This window comes from Tachyglossus aculeatus, chromosome 7, assembly GCF_015852505.1.
Source record: "Tachyglossus aculeatus isolate mTacAcu1 chromosome 7, mTacAcu1.pri, whole genome shotgun sequence".
Classification (NCBI taxonomy): domain Eukaryota; kingdom Metazoa; phylum Chordata; class Mammalia; order Monotremata; family Tachyglossidae; genus Tachyglossus; species Tachyglossus aculeatus.
This window is the reverse complement of record NC_052072.1, coordinates 26,104,702-26,123,104: the sequence shown is the minus strand read 5'-3', so window position 1 is coordinate 26,123,104 and position 18,403 is coordinate 26,104,702. Positions and strand designations below refer to the sequence as shown.

Below are 18,403 nucleotides of genomic sequence, written 5' to 3'. Positions count from 1 at the left end.
TGTTATGTGCTTACTTTGTGCAGAACACCATACTAAGCAGTGAGAGAATACACAGGTGGGAATTAGACGTGGTCCCTGTCCCTCGGGGAGCTAACAATCTCAGAATATGTGTGTGTGTGTGTGTGTGTGTGTGTGTGTGTGTGCATTCACACAGTATTATAGCAGGGATTGTCATTTATTTTCAGTTGGTTCAGGGCTTCCCCCAGCTGGCGTGCCAAAAACGTATCTCATTATGAAAACTCCTATCACTCAGCCTACTCCAAGAGCAGGATTTGGAGTTGTGATGCTTTCCAGGCATGAGAGAAGTGATCTCCCCTGATCTCGTGCCTCCTACCCCACCTTGGGATTAAGCTGAGAGAGTCAGGTGATGGGAAGAGCGGGGAAAGGGGGTGTTGCCAGACTCAGTGGGGGTCTGGGAAATTGCCCACTCTGGGGACTGCCTGTGCCCTCAGAGTGTCTTCTGGACCACTCTGGGAGTTCACAGAGTCTAATAATGGTTAAAGGAGACACAGAGAAGTTTCAGAATTGTCATGTGCATGGTTGCATATTTGCGAATACTTTTCATTTGCTAACAGAGACCGGCCACCTATTCTCAAACACCTTTGAGCTGAAATGCTTCTATTGCAGCCTCCATGTTTAGTTCTTTCCACCTTCCTTCTCTGGCCAGTTTCCCCAGCTCCCGAGAAAGAAGGGTGTGACTGTCAGAACCTGGGAGAGAGGTCCAAAAGAAGGGTCCAAAAAATGCCTGTGCCCATTCTCTAGAGATGGGCAGGCTGGAGTGTGGAGATCACCCTCTGAGGAGAACTCTTGGTGTGTCAGTTCTATTCAGGCCATCTCCCAGTTCTTCTCTGCCCCACCTGGGTTTGTTGTTCAGTTGCTATTGTTAGGTTGGCTGACATTGAGAAGGTTGGAGGGTATGCCACAGATATGTACTTTTTTATAATATTTGTTAAGCCCTTACTATGTGTCAAGCACTGTTCTAAGCGCTGGCTGGGGTAGGTACAAGTTAATTAGGTCGGATGCAGTCTAAATAGGAGGGTGAACAGGTACCCTCATTTTATAGTTTAGGAAACTGAGGCACAGAGAAGTTAAGTGACTTGCCCGAGGTCACACAGCACGCAATTGGATTAGAACCCAGGTCCTTCTTGACACCCAGATCCATGCTCTCTTCACTAGGCCACGCTTCTTGGGGTACTCAAACTGTTAATACTGGGGAAGGCTGGAAGGGCAGGAGCATGGGATTAGGACATTTACAATCACAACGGGACCCTAACAAGAATAGATAATCCCATCATCGCCTGTCTCGCAGTCGACCCCGGCCCACATCCTCCCCCGGGCCTGGAATGCCCTCCCTCCACACATCCTCCAAGCTAGCTCTCTTCCTCCCTTCAAAGCCCTACTGAGAGCTCACCTCCTCCAAGAGGCTTTCCCAGACTGAGCCCCCTTTTTCCTCTTCTCCTCCCCACCTCCCCCGCCCTACCTCCTTCCCCTCCCCACAGCACCTGTATATATATTTGTACAGATTTATTACTCTATTTTACTTGTACATGTTTGCTATTCTATTTATTTTGTTAATGATGTGCATTTAGCTTTAATTCTATTTGTTCTGATGAGTTGACACCTGTCCACATGTTTTGTTTTGTTGTCTGTCTCCCCCTTCTAGACTGTGAGCCCGTTGTTGGGTAGGGACCGTCTCTATATGTTGCCAACTTGTACTTCCCAAGCGCTTAGTACAGTGGTCTGCACACAGTAAGCACTCAATACGATTGAATGAATGAATCTGCAGGGGTTGTATTGAAAATATGCAGACATACCACAGATAGCTCAGGGTACGTCACCAGTAGGGAAACCCACCTTTAAGAAGGAACCGGGGAGGGATGAGAGATGTCATACGGGGTAAAAGAGGGTTCAGAGGGTGGTGATAGCTCAGAGTAATGTCAGCGGTGAGGAAGCCCACCTTCGAGGTGAAACTGGGAAGGGATGAGGGACGTTAGGGGGTAAAAGAGGGTTTGGGGGGCCATGATAGCTCAGAGTAATGTCAGCGGTGAGGAAGTCCACCTTTGAGACAGAACTGGGGAGGGATGAGGGATGTCAGAGGGATTAAAAGAAGTTTTGGGGGGCAATGACCTCTGCTCTGTGGGTCAGAGCCCACTTGCCTCTATGCCACCTCATTCTTGGATTGGTAATTATACCAGGGCAATGGATGGACTTTTTTCCCTTTTTTTCTTGGGGTGGGGGGCCCTCTTATAGGATCATTGTTGTCAGGAGGTGGTTGTCAGCAACATCTATTATTTGCTGCTGCTGCTGCTGGAAGTCAAGCGACTCAGGTGGAATAGATTTGGGGATGCGAGAGCCGCAGAATCCTCTGAAATGAGTCAGGCTAGATAAAACCATTAATCACCAGCACCAAGCCTGGTCTCTGACATGGCAGGAAAATGACACTATTGTTTGGAGCGTCATTTATAATTTCCCCTTCCCCGCCCCCATCCCCCCGCATCGGCTACACTCCCTGTAGAGTGATTGAGAGGAAGGGATGGAGCGAAAAGCTAATTACAGTCCGTCTGTGTCCCAGCTTACCCTTTCCCATGGGCAGGGCGTTGAGGATTTGGGAGAGAAGGGATGGAGGATGGGGAGCATGAAGAGAGGCAACGGGGTCTGGGGTCCACAGCCTGGATAGAGGGAAAGGAGGCCTTTTCTCTAGACTGAGAAGTAGTGTGGTCTAGTGGAGGGAGCCTGGGAGTCAAACGACCTGGGTTCTAGTCCCAGGTCTTCCACTTGACCACTGTGTGACCTTGGTCAAGTCACTTAACTTCTCTGGGCCCAAGTTCCCTCATCTGCAAAATGGGTTCAATGCCAGTTCTCCCTTCTACTTAGTCTGTGAACCCAATGTAGAACCTTGTGTCTACCCCAGAGCTTAGTACAGTGCTTGGCACATAGTAAGCACTTAACAAATGCCACAGTTATTACACTCTAAGCTCCATGTGGCTAGGGTAAATGGCTACCAACTCTTTGGTATTGTACTCTCCCAAGTGCCTAGTATACTGTAAGCACTCAATAAATACCACTGATTGATTGATTCTTCAGAAGTGCTGTGTGGTCCTTAGGAAGTGGCTTAACTTCTCTGGACTTCAGGTTATCTAGCTGCTCAGTGAGAAGCAGGACAATGTCAGATGAATTTCCCATAAAGTGTCTTCCAACCTATTTCAGATATGTCAGTCTTACTAGGACTCTCCCAGTGCAAATAACTGACAATGCCAAATATCAAATTTCCATCACTGACAAAATTGTGGCCGTGTTGAACTTTCAATCAGTCAGTCATATTTATTTACTGTCTTCTGTGTGCAGAGCACTGTACTAAGCACTTAGGGGAGTGAAATAGAGTTAGTAGACATGATTCCTGTCCTCAAGGTGTTTATAACTAGGGGAGACATAGTAAATAACTTGTAAGCATGTGAGCAGGGAATGTGTCTACCAACTCTGTTGCATAGTACTCTCCCAAGTGCTTAGTACAGTGCTCTGTACACAGTAAGCTTTCAATAAATGCCATTGATTGATTGGAAGGTAAAGATATGCACATAAGTGCTGTGGAGGGGACGGTGAGACCCATGTGGAACAGGGATTGTGTTCAACCTGATTATCTTGTATTTACCCAGTGCTTGGTACAGTATTTAGCACATAGTAAGCATTTGGCAAACATTATCATTGTTATTGCTATTATCATTATTACTATTATCACTAGCTCAGGTGATGAAGAAATGCCAAAGTGACAGTTGAGGGGCTGGGGAAATAAGAAATTAATCAGGGAAGGCCCCCTGCAGGAGATGTGATTTCCGCAGAGCTTTGTGTGGCATAATGGAAAGAGCACAGGCCTGAGAGTCAAAAGATGAGAGTTCTAATCCCGGCTCTGCCACTTCTTCTCTGTGCTTGTTACCTCATTGTAAAATGGGGATATTAAGACTTTGAGCCCCATGTGAAACATGAACTATGTCCAATCTGATTAGCTTGTATCTGCCCCAGGTAGATAATAATAATATGGGGGAACAGACATTAAAATAAATGATAGATCAGGGAAGCAGTGGAGTATAAGGGTGTACTCTAGATGTAATCAAGAAAAAAATGCAGGGAGCAGTGATCAGCCAGTTGTGAAGGGGGAGGGAGTTCCAAGAGGGAGGATGTGAGCAAGAGTTTGGGGGTGGGAGAGACAAGAATAAAACACAGTGAGTCAGTTGGCTTGAGAAGAACGAAGCGGGAAGGCTAGATTAGGCTGAGGTTTAAGGTTTTGGGTTGGGGCTTGGGGGTGGGAGAGACGAGAATAAGGCACAGTGAGTCAGTTGGCTTGAGAAGAATGAAGCGGGAAGGCTAGATTAGGCTGAGGTTTAAGGTTTTGGGTTGGGGCTTGGGGACAGTTGGAAGAATATGGAGGTGGTCCTGAGCCTCAGCCCACCCTGGGACTGCTCGGGTTGATGTGTGGTGCGTATTGTGCTCATCCCATCAGAGGAGGCCATGTGGCTGTGATGGATCTAAAGTCCCTTCAGTAAAGTGCTGGGTGAGCATTTGAAACAGAAAATGAAGATGTGTTTGGCCACCTCCTTGACCTAGGAGTTGAGTGGCCAACACACTCCACCCTGAGTCACTCGCTTCCTCTCTTGGGCATTATCCTCTGGGTGGGGGCCTGACAGATCAGGGTTGGGTTGAGCTTGACAGCTCGGGAGCCGGGGGCCCCTCCTGCCGTCTGGCAGGAACAGCTGGTGGGAGTCGGAGCCAGCCCCCACCTCGGTCTGGGAAAGACAAGAAAGAAATTTGAAATATGCATAATCTCTCAGATCTCCCTGGCACCGTTCTTCCGAAGAACACAAAGTATTTGCGCTCTAGAATCTCTCATATCTTCACATTGACAGAGAGGGGAGGACAAGGTCGATTGCCCCCATGTTACGGATGGGAAAGCCAAGCCCCAGAGAGGTTAAATGCCTTTCCAAAGATCATCCAGTGCGTGTGTTGAGCTTGGATTTGAATGTCAAAATTTCTTCCTCTGGGAAGATCACTTTTAGCAGAAGACTGATCTGTCCCCCTTGTTCCTCTTTCTCTGGCTGCCAGGGTTTTGGAGGACACTGCCAATGTCTAATAACATTGGCAAAGCTGTTTCCACCTCTGTACCTCAGTCCACTCAAAGGGTACCAATTTTGGTGCCCCTCTCCCTGGCCTCATAGCTCTCCCACCCCTACACTGCTCGGTCTCGCTGGGGCCGCTGCCAACCAGGGCCTCAAGAAGACCCAGGAGCTTCCTGCAGGGAAGGGTCAAAAGGCATAATGGATAGAGCATGGGCCTCGGAGTCAAAAGGTCATGGGTTCGAATCCTGACTCTGCCACTACTCTGCTGTTTGGCCTTGCACAAGTCACTTCATTTCTCTGTGCCTCAGTTACCTCATCTGTAAAATGGAGTGGAGACCGTGAATTGAGACTTTGAGCCCTGTATGGGACACGGACTGTCCTGTGGTGATTTGCTGGTATCCATCCTAGTTCTTAGTACAGTGCCTGGCACATAGTAAGCACTTAAGTACAGCAATTATTATTATTATTAGACATTTGTCACATATTCACTGTTCAAGACCAGCCTGCCCTTCTTAAACCCAACCTATTTGTTCACTTCCCCATAGCTTTTTAAATAATTATAACAATAATTAGTAAGTGCTTACTCTATGCCAAGCACAGTACTAAGCACAGGAGTAAGTACAAAAATGTCACATCGGACACAGCCCCTCTTCCATGCAGGGCTCCCAGTCTGAGGAGGATGGCCAGGTAATGATTCCCCATTTTACAGATGAGGGAACTGAGGCACAGAGAGGTTATTGACTTGCCCAAGGTCACTTGTCAGGCAAGTGGAAGACCGGAGATTAGAACCCAGGTCCCCTGACCCCCAGCACCGTACTCTTTCCACTAGGCTATGCTGCTTCTCTGAATGTACACCTCTGTTAGCGGTCTGATGGTGAGTGTCCGCTTCTAGGTCTTTTAGGTTTCCTTGTGATTTGTGTCAATGGGGGTGCTTATTACTCCCTTCCCGATACCCCCAACGTTGCAACAGTCTTGTCTTCCTGTCCCACCTCATGATCATCCAGGAAATTGTAGCAAGTGCCAGCAGCGGGTCTCTGCTGGGGCCTGGATTGGCTCAGTTTTCCAGAAAAGACCTTCCCATAATAAAAATGGTATTTGCTAAGCGTTTACTATGTGCCAAACACTGGACACTGTTCTGAAGCTTGGAGCAAAAAAGGCAGGAGGGATTTTTGAACGGCTGGCTACCTCTAGAGCTCTGCATCCCTCTGGTGAGCAGGGCACCAAACCCCACTCTCTATATACAAGGAGGGGGCTCCTTGTGGGCATTTATTCATTCATTCAATCATATTTATTGAGCGCTTACTGTGTGCAGAGCACTGTACTAAGCGCTTGGGAAGTACAAGTCGGCAACATATAGAGACGGTCCCTATCCAACAATGGGCTCACAGTCTACCAATTCGTACTCTCCCAAGTGCTTAGTACAGTGTTCTGCTCCCAGTAAGTGTTCAATAAGCACCATCGAAGATTGATCAACTTTACAAGAGGAAACACACCACAACGGAGTTGAATTAGATTTAAGGAAGAACTTCCCAATCGCCAGGATGTTTGAGCAATGGCCCAGGCGAGCGGTAGAGGAGTGGGTGACAGGGTCTGGGGGAAAAGAGAAGGGAAAAATGGTAGAAGGAAAAGAGGAGGAGGGAGAGAAAGGAGGGAAAAAATGGGGGGAAGATTCTCAGCCTTTGCTGCCACTGACCTCCACCACCTTCTTTGTCTTTCACAAATAGCTATGTGTGCAGATACCATAGTCCCTGGCCCAGGATGACTGAGAAGCCAGGGCATCAGCAGAGGAAGGTTGCCTAGTGGGTAGAGCTGTTGCATGCCCTGGGATTGGATCCTGCAGGGTCCGACTCTCAGAACTCCTCACCCTCCCATTTCTTCATCCCCCAACCTCCACCTCTGTGGCCCCTCTCCATCCCCTCCTCCAGCCTATGCCTGCTTCTCACCCCATTTCCAACTCCCTGCAGCTGAAGGGTGTGTACATCTCTGCTGGCTGTTTTTATTTTTTTAAAGGACCAGCACCGTGTTAAGTTTTATGGAAGTGTGGGGTCATAAATTATGCCCCCCAAAATTTAAAAGCAGCAGCAGGATGGACTCTGGAATTTCAGGAAGGTTCAGTTCATGTTTGTTTGCCTGATCTGGGGGAATACAAGGCCTGGCATTGTGTGCCCTAATGGTTGTACTAAGGGAATGTTCAGGGGTAAAGAGGGATGGGATTCCTCCTTGACAACCACCATTGTAGTTATGGGTGAACCTTTAAACACCCTAACTTTTCCCTATAATAGCCCAAACCATTCGTGAATGACTCTAAACCCTTCTTTCATTCATTATTCATTCAATCGTATTTATTGAGTGTTTACTGTGTGCAGAGCACTGTACTAAGTGCTTGGGAAGTACAAATTGGCAACATATAGAGATGGTCCCTACCCAACAACGGGCTCACAGTCTAGAAGGGGTAGACAAACAGCAAAGCAAAACAAGTAGACAGGTGTCAAAACTATCATAATAAATAGGATTATAGCTATATGCACAACATTAATAAAATAGAGTAGTAAGTATGTACAAGTAAAATAAAGTAATAAATATGTATGAATATATACAAGTGCTGTGGGGAGGGGAAGCGGGTAGGGCAGGGGGACGATGGGGAAGGGAGGAGGAGAGGAAAAAGGGGGCTCAGTCTGTGAAGGCTTCCTGGAGGAGATGAGCTCTCAGTAGGGCTTTGAAGGGAGGAAGAGCGCTAGTTTGGCGGATGTGTGGAGGGAGGGCATTCCAGGCCAGGGGAAGGACATGAGCCAGGGGTCAATGGCGGGACAGGCAAGAACAAGGCCCAATGAGGAGGTTAGCATCAGAGGAGCGAAGGATGTGGGCTGGGCTGTAGAAGGAGAGAAGGGAGGTGAGGTAAGAGGGGGCGAGGTGATGGAGAGCCTTGAAGCTGAGAGTGAGGAGGTTTTGCTTGATTCGTAGGTTGACAGGCAACCCTTGGAGATTTTTAAGGAGGGGAGTGACATGCCCAGAGTGTTTCTGTACAAAGATAATCTGGGCAGCAGAGTGAAGTATAGAATGAAGCGGGGAGAGCCAGGAGGATGGGAGATCAGAAAGGAGGATTGAACCGGCAAGGTAGCGGTTTGGATGGAGAGGAAAGGGCGGATCTTGACGATGTTGTGGAGGTGAGACTGGCAGGTTTTGGTGATGGATTGGATGTGTGGGGTGAATAAGAGAGCGGCGTCAAGGATGACACCAAGGTTGCGGGCTTGTGAGATGGGAAGGATGGTAGTGTCGTCTACAGTGACGGGAAAGTCAGGGAGAGGACAGGGTTTGGGAGGGAAGATAAGGAGCTCAGTCTTAGACATGTTGAGTTTTAGATGGCGGGCAGACACCCAGATGGAGATGTCCTGAAGGCAGGAGGAGACCCGAGCCTGGAGGGAGGGAAAGAGAGCAGGGGCGGCGATGTAGATTTTGGTGTCATTAGCATAGAGATGATAGTTGAAGCCGTGGGAGTGAATGAGTTCCCCAAGGGAGTGAGTATAGATAGAGAACAGAAGGGGACCAAGAAATGACCCTTGAGGAACCGCTACAGTATGGGGATGGGAGGGGGAGGAGGAGCCCATGAAGGAGACTGAGAATGAACAGCCAGAGGGATCAGGAGAGGACAGTCTGTGAAGCCAAGGTTGGATAGCGTATTGAGGAGAAGGGGATGGTCCACAGTGTCGAAGGCAGCTGAGAGGTCAAGGAGGATTAGGATAGAGTAGGAGCCATTAGATTTGGCAAGAAGGAGGTCATTGGTGACCTTTGAGAGGGCAGTTTAGGTGGAGCGTAGGGGATGGAAGCCAGATTGGAGGGGGTCTAGGAGAGAGTTGGAGTTGAGGAATTTGAAGTAGCAAGTGTAGACGACTCGTTTTAGGATTTTGGAAAGGAAGGGTAGGAGGTGCAGTGAGCCTTCTAGAAGGCTACTACAAGAAGTAGTAGTGAGCCTTCTACTACTCTAAGCCATTCCCTCTCACATTCCTAACTTTCCATAACGACTGATGGGTCTGTCATCCCTGGATTTATCCAGTCTAGACTTTTCACTATTATTATTATTGTTATCATCATCATCATATTACTATGTGTCAAGTGCTGTTTTAAGGGCTGGGGTAGATACCAGTTAATCAGGATGGACACAGTCCCTGTCCCACATGGCGCTCACAATCTAAGTAGGAAGGCGAACAGGCACTGAATCCCCATTTGACACTTTGGCACAGAGAAGTGAAATGACTTGTCCAAGGTCACCCAGTAGGCAACTATCAGAGCCAGGATTACAACCCCTCCTCCCTCCCCCCGAGACTGTAAGCTCGTTGTGGTTAAGGAATGTGTCTGTTACTGTTGTAGCATATTCTCCCAAGTGCTTAATACAGTGCTGTACACGCAGAACTTAATAAATGTGATTGAATCCAGGTATTCTGATTCCCTGACCCTTGTTCTTTCCATTATGTAACACTACTTATCTTAAAACCATTGATGTTTTCTACCTCCACAACTTTCCTTGGAAAGGCATTCCCCGTGCAGACCGCTTGCTACCCAAGTTCTCATGGCCAGAGTGGAAACTGGTGTAGGAAAAACCGATAGAATGATTTTAGTGAGCATTTTCCAATTCCCTGGGATGGTGTCCCCAAGCCTCAGGTCTTCTCCTTCTCTACCCCTCCGTCCCCTCCCTCCCCTACTTCACCTTCTCCTGGCTCCACCCCCTGCCCAAGCCTTGTGGAAGCCAGCGGGAGGTGGGCGTTGGTGTCTGGTGGCTGCGGCGGGCAACTCAGAAGGCTCTGCCAAGTGGAAGAGGAGTGGGAGAGGTTTCCGTCTGCCAGGTGGCTATTTTGTCTGAGAGGGCCGGAGGAGTTCCAGGAAAATCTCTCTCACTGCTTCCTTTCTGCGCAGCACCATTCTGAAAGAGATGCCAGATATAGAAGGCAGTGCCCACCCAATCTAGGGTCTCACTCTTGCCCAGTTGCTCCCTTTCCTCAGCCCCTCGCTTTCTTCTTTTTGGGTCTGGGGCCCCTCCGATCTCAGGGCACCCTCATGGTGCTGAGCTGATGGCGACTATCTGACAGAGTGATGGATAGAGCATAGGCCAGGCCTGGGAGTAAGAAGATCATTGATTCTAATCCCAGCTCCACCACTTGTCTGCTGTGTGACCTTGGCCCATCATGAGAAGCAGTGTGACTCAGTGGAAAGAGCCCGGGCTTTGGAGTCAGAGGCCATGGGTTCAAATCCCGGCTCCACCAATTGTCAGCTGTGTGACTTTGGGCAAGTCACTTCACTTCTCTGTGCCTCAGTTACCTCATCTGTCAAATGGGGATTAAGACTGCGAGCCCCCCATGGGACTACCTGATCACCTTGTAACCTCCCCAGCGCTTAGAACAGTGCTTTGCACATAGTAAGCACTTAACGCATGCCATTATTATTATTATTATTTCATTTCTCTGTGCCTCAGTTACCTCATTTGTAAAATGGGGATTGAAATTGTGAGCCCCTTGTGGGACAGGGACTGTGTCCAACCCAATTTGCATGTATCCACCCCAGCACTTAGGACAGTGCCTGACACATAGTAAAGTGCTTAACAAATACCACGATTATTATTATTATTATCCTAACTAGAGCGAGGCTGTGGCTGGAGAGGAATCTGCTGTCTGCATGCCGTCTGGGGCTCAACAGCCCCTGTGCTGGCCTGACTTAATTCAGCAGCCTCCGCTGCAGCTCTGGGAGCCACTTTCAAGCATGGTTTGCCCACCCAAATCACCTTCGACCTGTGCCCTGCCCTTTCACTCTATCCAGGTTGCCCAGTGGCTCTCTGTCTCCTTGATAACCTCACCCTATGCTCCTCCTCCCCATCCCCCTGGGTTCAGAACTCCCCACTGCCTCTCTGTTGCCAACTCTATTTGTTCTGATGATTTTGACACCTGTCTACATGTTTTGTTTTGTTGTCTGTCTCCCCCTTCTTGACTGTGAGCCCGTTGTTGGGTAGGGACCGTCTCTGTATGTTGCCGACTTGTACTTCCCAAGCGCTTAGTACAGTGCTCTGCACACAGTAAGCGCTCAATAAATACGATTGAATGAATGAATGAATGAACTCACAGGGTCCCCGATGCTAAATTCCCTAGTAGAGCAGCCAGGGTGGGAGTTTTGAGAAGCAGCATGGGCCAAGGAGAAGATCACAGCCCTGAGAGTCAGAGGACCTGGGTTCGTATCCTGGTTCTGCCACTTGCCTGCTGATGGCCTTGAACAGGTCACTATACTTCTCTGTACCTCAGTTTCCTCATCTATAAAATGGGGATTCAGTACCTATTCTCCCTCCCTATTAGAGTGTGAACCCCACGTGGGACAGGGACTGTGTCCAACTGGATTAAATGGTATCTACCCCTGGCTCAATGGAAAGAGCACGGGCTTGAGAGTCAGAGGTCATGGTTTCAAATCCCGGCTCTGCCAATTGTCAGCCGTGTGACTTTGGGCAAGTCACTTAACTTCTCTGTGCCTCATCTGTAAAATGGGGATTAAGACCGTGAGCCCCCCGTGGGACAACCTGATCACCTTGTAGCCTCCCCAGCGCTTAGAACAGTGCTTTGCACATAGTAAGCACTTAATAAATGCCATCATTATTATTATTATTACTTAGTACAGTGCTTGGCACACAGTAAGTACTTAATGAATACAATTTAAAATAATTTTTTTGAAAGCCCACTCAGTGTCTCCCCACCTTTGGCCCAGAACCACAGAAAACCATGCAGGAAAGAGAGAACGGAGAGGCCAGGATGGTTAGATTTCTTGTTGACCCACTTCCTTTTGGACAACAGCCTGATTTTTAACCACTGAAACAGTGTGGCCTAGAGGACAGAGCATGGGCTTGAGGGTCAGAGACCCTGGATTCTAATCCCAGCTCCACCAATTACCTGCTTTGTGACCGTGGACAAGTAAGTGCTTAATAAATGCTGTCATTATTATTATTATTATTCTCTGTGCCTCAGTTCTCTCATCTGCAAAATGGGGGATTCAATACCTGTCCTCCCACTTACTTAGCCTTTGAGCCCCATGAGGGACCTGATTATCTTGTATCTACTCCAGTGCTTAGTTCAGTGCTTGGCATGTAGCAAGTGCTTAACAAATACCACAATTAAGAATAATAATAATAATAATAATAATAATAATAATAATAATAGTGGTATTTGTTAAGCGCTTACTATGTGTGAAACACTGTTCTAAGCGCTCAGGGGGATACAAGGTGATCAAGTTGTCCCACGTGAGGCTCACAGGCTTCATCCCTTGTATATCCCCTTCATTACCTGTATATATGTATATATGTTTTTACGTATTTATTACTCTATTTATTTATTTTATTTGTACAGATTTATTCTATTTATTTTATTTTGTTAATATGTTTTGTTTTGTTCTCTGTCTCCCCCTTCTAGACTGTGAGCCCACTGTTGGGTAGGGACCGTCTCTATATGTTGCCGACTTGTACTTCCCAAGCGCTTAGTACGGTGCTCTGCACACAGTAAGCGCTCAATAAATACGATTGAATGAATGAATGAATGAATCCCCATTTTACAGATGAGGTAACTGAGGCACAGAGAAGTTAAGTGGCTTGCCCAAGGTCACACAGCTGGCAAGTGGAGGAGCCGGGATTCGAACGCATGACCTCTGACTCCCAAGCCAGTGCTCTTTCCACTGAGCAACGCTGCTTCCCCTATTATTACGATTATTACCCTGAGCACTTAGGGTTAGGGCTCATGTTTGAAGCTGTTCTCCAACATCTCAGCCGAAAGATTCTGCCTCCTCTGGATTCAGGACAAGAACAAGGGACTTGAAACCACCGGGGCGAAAGGAAAGAAAGGGTGGAGGGAAGAGGAGAGAAGGTGGAGTGTGACTTTTGGAACAACCCAAAGTGACTTGAGGAAATATTATGTTTTGCAGTTAAAGTCGGTCCAGCAGGCCGGGCCGGAGCCGCGGAAGTCAGCTTGTCCCAGAGAGAAAGGGGCCAGCGGAGAAGTCCGGCATCAAAGATGGGTCTGCACTGCCCCTGCCAAGCGCGCACAGATGTGGCCCTGCTCTTCTGGCTGCTCTCCCTCGTCGGTGCCATCGAAGTGCCCCTAGATCGTAAGTCCCCCCAACCTTGACTGGTCCACTACCCAGAAGGGGAATTGCGGAATCGGGGGGAAGGAGCAACGGTGGAGGGATTGTGGCCGGAAGCCAGATTGTGCCCAGATCTTGGACCTGGGCCTGACCCCTCCTTCCCAGCCAGCTCTGGGGTGGGCCGTTCAAACTCTGTGTTAAGCCAACCAGAAAATTGGATAAAGAGCACGAGCAGAGAGATGTTATTCATTCAATCGTGTTTATTGAGCACTTACTGTGTGCAGAGCACTGTACTGAGCACTTATGCAGCCTCTGGCCTGGGAGATGATGGGCCCTAAGTGCCAAGATCACCTTTGCTTGGGGTAAAAAGCTAGGCCAGGCCACTCCAAGAGTAAGCTGGCTTATGGGAAGCTTTGGGATGGCCTGTTGATCATCTCCATTTGGTGGCATATTCAGTAGTGTAAATTCCGCCCCTTTGAAAGGCCAGTGTAGCATCCCCCAAGTATAGCTGGGCCTTGGGAGGATAATGATAATAACAATATTACTAGTAATAATATCTCTCGTATTTAAGCACTGACTACATTCATTCATTTAATCGTATTTATTGAGCACTTACTGTGTGCAGAGCACTGTACTAAGCGCTTGGATTACATGCCAAGCATTTGACCAAGTGCTGCTTATACCGCTAGATACAGTTCTCTAGAGGAGACTAGACACCCATTTGAATGTGGCCTGCAAATGTCTCCAGCTGGTAAATGCCCTGGGCTAACATGAGGACACTGGTGAATTTTGGGAAGCTTCTGGGGAAGGCTTTATTGAGGGCCTTAGTAGCCTGTCTACCCCAGTCCCATGGGAGACCAGGAGTAGAGAGTTGTTTCCTAATGACTTGGCTCTTCCCTCCTCTTGTGAGATTTCCCAATCTCTGGATTTGGGCGATGAGGGAATCTGTACACAGAAAGGATGCTTAATGTGTGAAATGGACCATCACCATAGAGACCAGACACGCTATGGCTTGGAGGAAGTTTCTCATTATCAGTCCCAGACAGCCGGTCTAATAAGAAGCTCGATAAGCACAAAGTCCCCTCAGGGGGAGAGGAAATCGAGTTATCAGGATGATAGCAGACAGTCATCCTGGCTTCTGCAATTATTCCCCTGATCACCTGCAATTGTAATTCTGGACCCCAGGGTTTGTGGGTCAATGGTTTTCTTCAAGACTGGCTTATAAGACCCAAGCAACAATACAATCTCGCGGACTATTTGTGGATGTGTGGATTTGCAATTCATCAATCAGCGGCATTATCAAGTATCCAGCACTACCTGGGAGAATACAACAGAAGCAAGATACGTGTTCTCTACCCTCAAGGAGCAGTCAGTCTAGCAAGGGTAGAGTCCATCAACATTGGATTTTTGTACCCCCAGAGCTCCCCCGTGTATAACCTCCTTCACCCTCACAGTGTTTCCTTGAAGTAGGAATGGGTAAAGATGACTCTCCCCATCTTAGCGATGGAGGAAACTGAGGCCCAGAGAGATTGCCCAAGGTCACACAGCAAATTGATGGAGGAACCAGGACTAGAGTCTCAACCCTCAGACCAAAAGTCTGTCACCTCCCTGTGATCTGGTCCAGCTTCTTTGGAATGAGACATTTCTCGGGTGGGGCTGAGTTAATAATAATAATGATGATAATAATAATAAGAATAATCATATTGAACACTTACTGTGTGCAGAGCACTGTACTAAGTACTTGGGAGAGTACAATATAACAGAGTTGGTAGATACATTCCTTACCCACAAGAAGCTTACACTCTATTATTACAATAATAATGGTACTTATTAGTAGTAATAATAATAATGATGACAGCATTTATTATGTACTTACTATGTGTCAAGTACTGTTTGAGGCACTGAGATTTATGCAAGTTAGTCACATTAGACACACAGTTTAAGGAGGGAGGAGAGGTATTGAATCCCCATTTTACAGATGAGGAAACTGAGGCACAGAGAAGCTAAGTGACTTGCACAAGGTCACACAGAAGGCAGCTGTCTGAGCTGGATTAGAACCCAGGTCCTCTGACTCCCGAGCCTGCGATCTTTCCACCAGGCCATGTTGCTGCTTCTATTTAAGTGCTTACTGTGTGCCAAGCTCTTTACTAAACACTGTGGAAGACACAAGATAATCAGGTCCCACATGGGACTCACAGTCTAAGTAGAAGGGAGTGTGTGAAGCAGTGTGTCTCAGTGGAAAGAGCCCGGGCTTTGGAGTCAGAGGTCAGGGGTTCAAATCCTGGCTCCGCCAATTGTCAGATGTGTGACTTTGGGCAAGTCACTTAACTTCTCTGTGCCTCAGTTCCCTCATCTGTAAAATGGGGATTAAGACTGTGAACCCCCCGTGGGACAACCTGGTCACCTTGTAACCTCCCCAGCACTTATAACAGTGCTTTGCACATAGCGCTTAGTAACGGCCATTATTATTATTATTGCTATTAAGGGAGAACAGGTATTTCATCCCCATCTTGCAGATGAGGGAACTGAGGCTGAATGGACATAAAATGACTGGCCCAAGGTCACCCAGCAGATAAGTGGTGGAGCTGGGATTAGATCCCAGGTCCCCTGACTCCCAGAGTGGTGCTTTTTCCACTAGGCCCCATGGATTCTCCTGATTACACTGATCCTTTTTAGAGAATCTCTGTGAGTACATTGCTCCCCTTGACCTCTTTTGAGTCCCAGAGGACCCACTGAACCAAGCCAAGGTCAAGCATGCCGCCCCTCTGGGCATTGCCCCATTTACCTGCCAGCCATCGCAGGGCCCTGGACTGCCTGTAGTAGATGCCTCCACATGGACCCTGGCTGCTCCGGAGAACCCCTCAACGCTCCAAGAGCTCAGACCGCAGAAACCTGAGTGGCCGAGAAATAAGCTGTCGCTGGTCAGTCGCCTTCACTCCTGTGACCTCCCCTCTCCTCTCCCAGCCCAAGACAGCAGTTGTCGTCATCTCTCACTCTGGCCCAGTCCATCCATCGACAAGCTCAGTGGAGGGCCAGGGAGATCACATGTCAACCTTAACTTTCAACCTTCTGTTTATTGGAGGGCTCCCCTGGAGCACTTTATCTGGGGCCCCAGGTTGATGCCGGGACTTGGGGCGCTTGTTTCCAAGCGACTGTGGAGGCTTGGGGAAAGGCAGGCTCCCCTAACCAGAGCCAGGAACCACCAAGCAAACCCTCCGTGATTGGATCCAGCTCAGGTGCCCACGGCTGTTGAGGCCTGAGTCACTTCGCCCTCTGCCAAGAACAGCCTGACCTTTGCAGAAAGCAGAGAGAAGGTCAGTAATGTGGACTTGTGGGCCCAAGAGCAGAACCCTCCTCCCCCCGGCCAGTGGGCCTCTTGGGGAGCACAGCACCAGTCTAGCCTGAGATTGCTGGCAACCAGCGACGGGAGGCCCAACCTAAGCCACACCAGGGAGAGTCTCTGGCCGGAAACCAGCTGAGCAGGCCGGGAACGTCGGAGCCACTTCTGGAATGAGGAGTAAGAACCAGAGGACCAATGGTGAGACACAAGCAGACCCTCGAACACAGCTGCCCCACTCCCACCAGCCCCAGGTCAGGCTGAAGATTTCCCTCCCATCATGGAAGCCCCAAAGGCGGAGTCTCCCATCTGGTCACAATGAGGGTGCTCATCCTCTCTGGTCCTGTCAGCCAGCTGGATCACTGGCTTCTCTCCCCTGCCTCTCTTCTTCATAATAATAATAATTGTGGTATTCGTTAAATGCTTACTATGTGCCAGGCACTGTACTAAGTGCAGTGCTGAGGTGGATACAAGAAAATTGGGTTGGACTCAGTCCCTGTCCCACATGGGGCTCACAGTTTCAATCTCCATTGTACAGATGAGGCACAGAGAAGTGAAGCGACTTGCCTAAGGCCACACAGCAGGCAAGTGGCAGAGCTGGAATTAAAACCCATGAATTTCAGACTCTCAGGCCCGGCCTCTATCCACCATGCCATGTTGTTCCGTTCCGCCTGCCCCTAGATAAGGCTTGGATGGCTCCAGGGGTCACTCCGGCAGATGGACGGCCAGTCAGGAGGCCCAGGAAACTGCTAAGGCCTGCTGCTCAGCCCATCCACTCACAGCGTCGCTCCCTGCTGCCGCCTGTGTCTACTTGCTCAGGGCTCTCCTGGAAATTGATGCTATACTCAGGTCGCCAGATCTTCCGGCCAATCTCCTCCCTCTGGGAGACTCCCGCCTGTGGAGTTGAAAGGTGATTCTTTATTCAAAGCCTAGCAAACACATGTATGTCCTTCCAAGAGGAAAATGAAGTCTCCTGTTAAGAATAGCACCCGAACTTTTGTTCTAAGGCTCTGGGACCTACAACCTACATGGAGGGACCGATTCTAGTGGACACTGCTGACACCCACTCGGCCCTGCCAGCGATCGTTCTGCCAGGCACAGAGTCCCCTGAGCGATGAGGTGATGAAGGGAAGCAACGCTTTGCAAAGTGCTCTTGAAGGGCTGAAGACTTTGGTGACCACAGGGTCCCCAAGCAAGAGGAGAAGAGGGAGAAAGAGAGGTTCATCCCCGTTCCCTTCATCTTCAACCTCATCTTCATCATCATCAGCTGTATCTATTGAGTGCTTGCTATGTGCCGAGCACTGTAGTAAGTTCATGGGAGACTACAATACAACAGAGTCGGCAGACACATTCGTTCTTATTGGCTTTGGCCTTTCCTTCAATTCTTTTACCTAAGGCACTAGCCAGATCATCCACCCCATCCCCACTGGAAATGGAGGAGCAAGAGGAATTTGCAGTTTTGCCCCAGATTCTTCTGATCTCTTGCTTTCTTGGACCCTTCAGGGGGGTGGGGGGAATGGGGAGGGAGAAGGGACAATTTGGACTCCTACCTAACCCGGTCCCGGGGGGATTCAGGGGCAGGGGGCATCTGGATAACCACTCTTGTTCTTTTTTCTCACACTGCTCACCCTTGGAACTAACAGCAAGCATTCAGGAAGAGCGTAAGTCTGGATAGCCCAGGGCGGCTCGAAGCTGGCCTCCTACTTTAAGCACGAGGAAATTTTGCAGCTCCTGTTGGCCATCAGTTTATATCACGGTCATTTCTGCTGTAAAGTGGTAGTTGTGTTCTTGGAGAAATTGGGTTGTGGGAAAAGGGCATTACAGTAACCAGTGATTCAGTGGGAATTCTTTGGTTGGCAGG

General features: G+C 48.7%; 1 protein-coding gene across 1 annotated transcript in view; it reads left to right on the top strand.

Moving 5' to 3' along the window:
- The window catches only part of NFASC (neurofascin), a 174,164-nt gene that overhangs the window by 78,548 nt on the left and 77,213 nt on the right, over nt 1–18,403 (top strand). Inside the window, exons 2-3 of the mRNA XM_038748731.1 lie at nt 13,047–13,229; nt 18,186–18,203. Of these exons, the coding sequence (XP_038604659.1) occupies nt 13,136–13,229; nt 18,186–18,203 (112 nt within the window). The 5' untranslated portion in view covers nt 13,047–13,135. The remainder of the gene's footprint in view (nt 1–13,046; nt 13,230–18,185; nt 18,204–18,403) is intronic.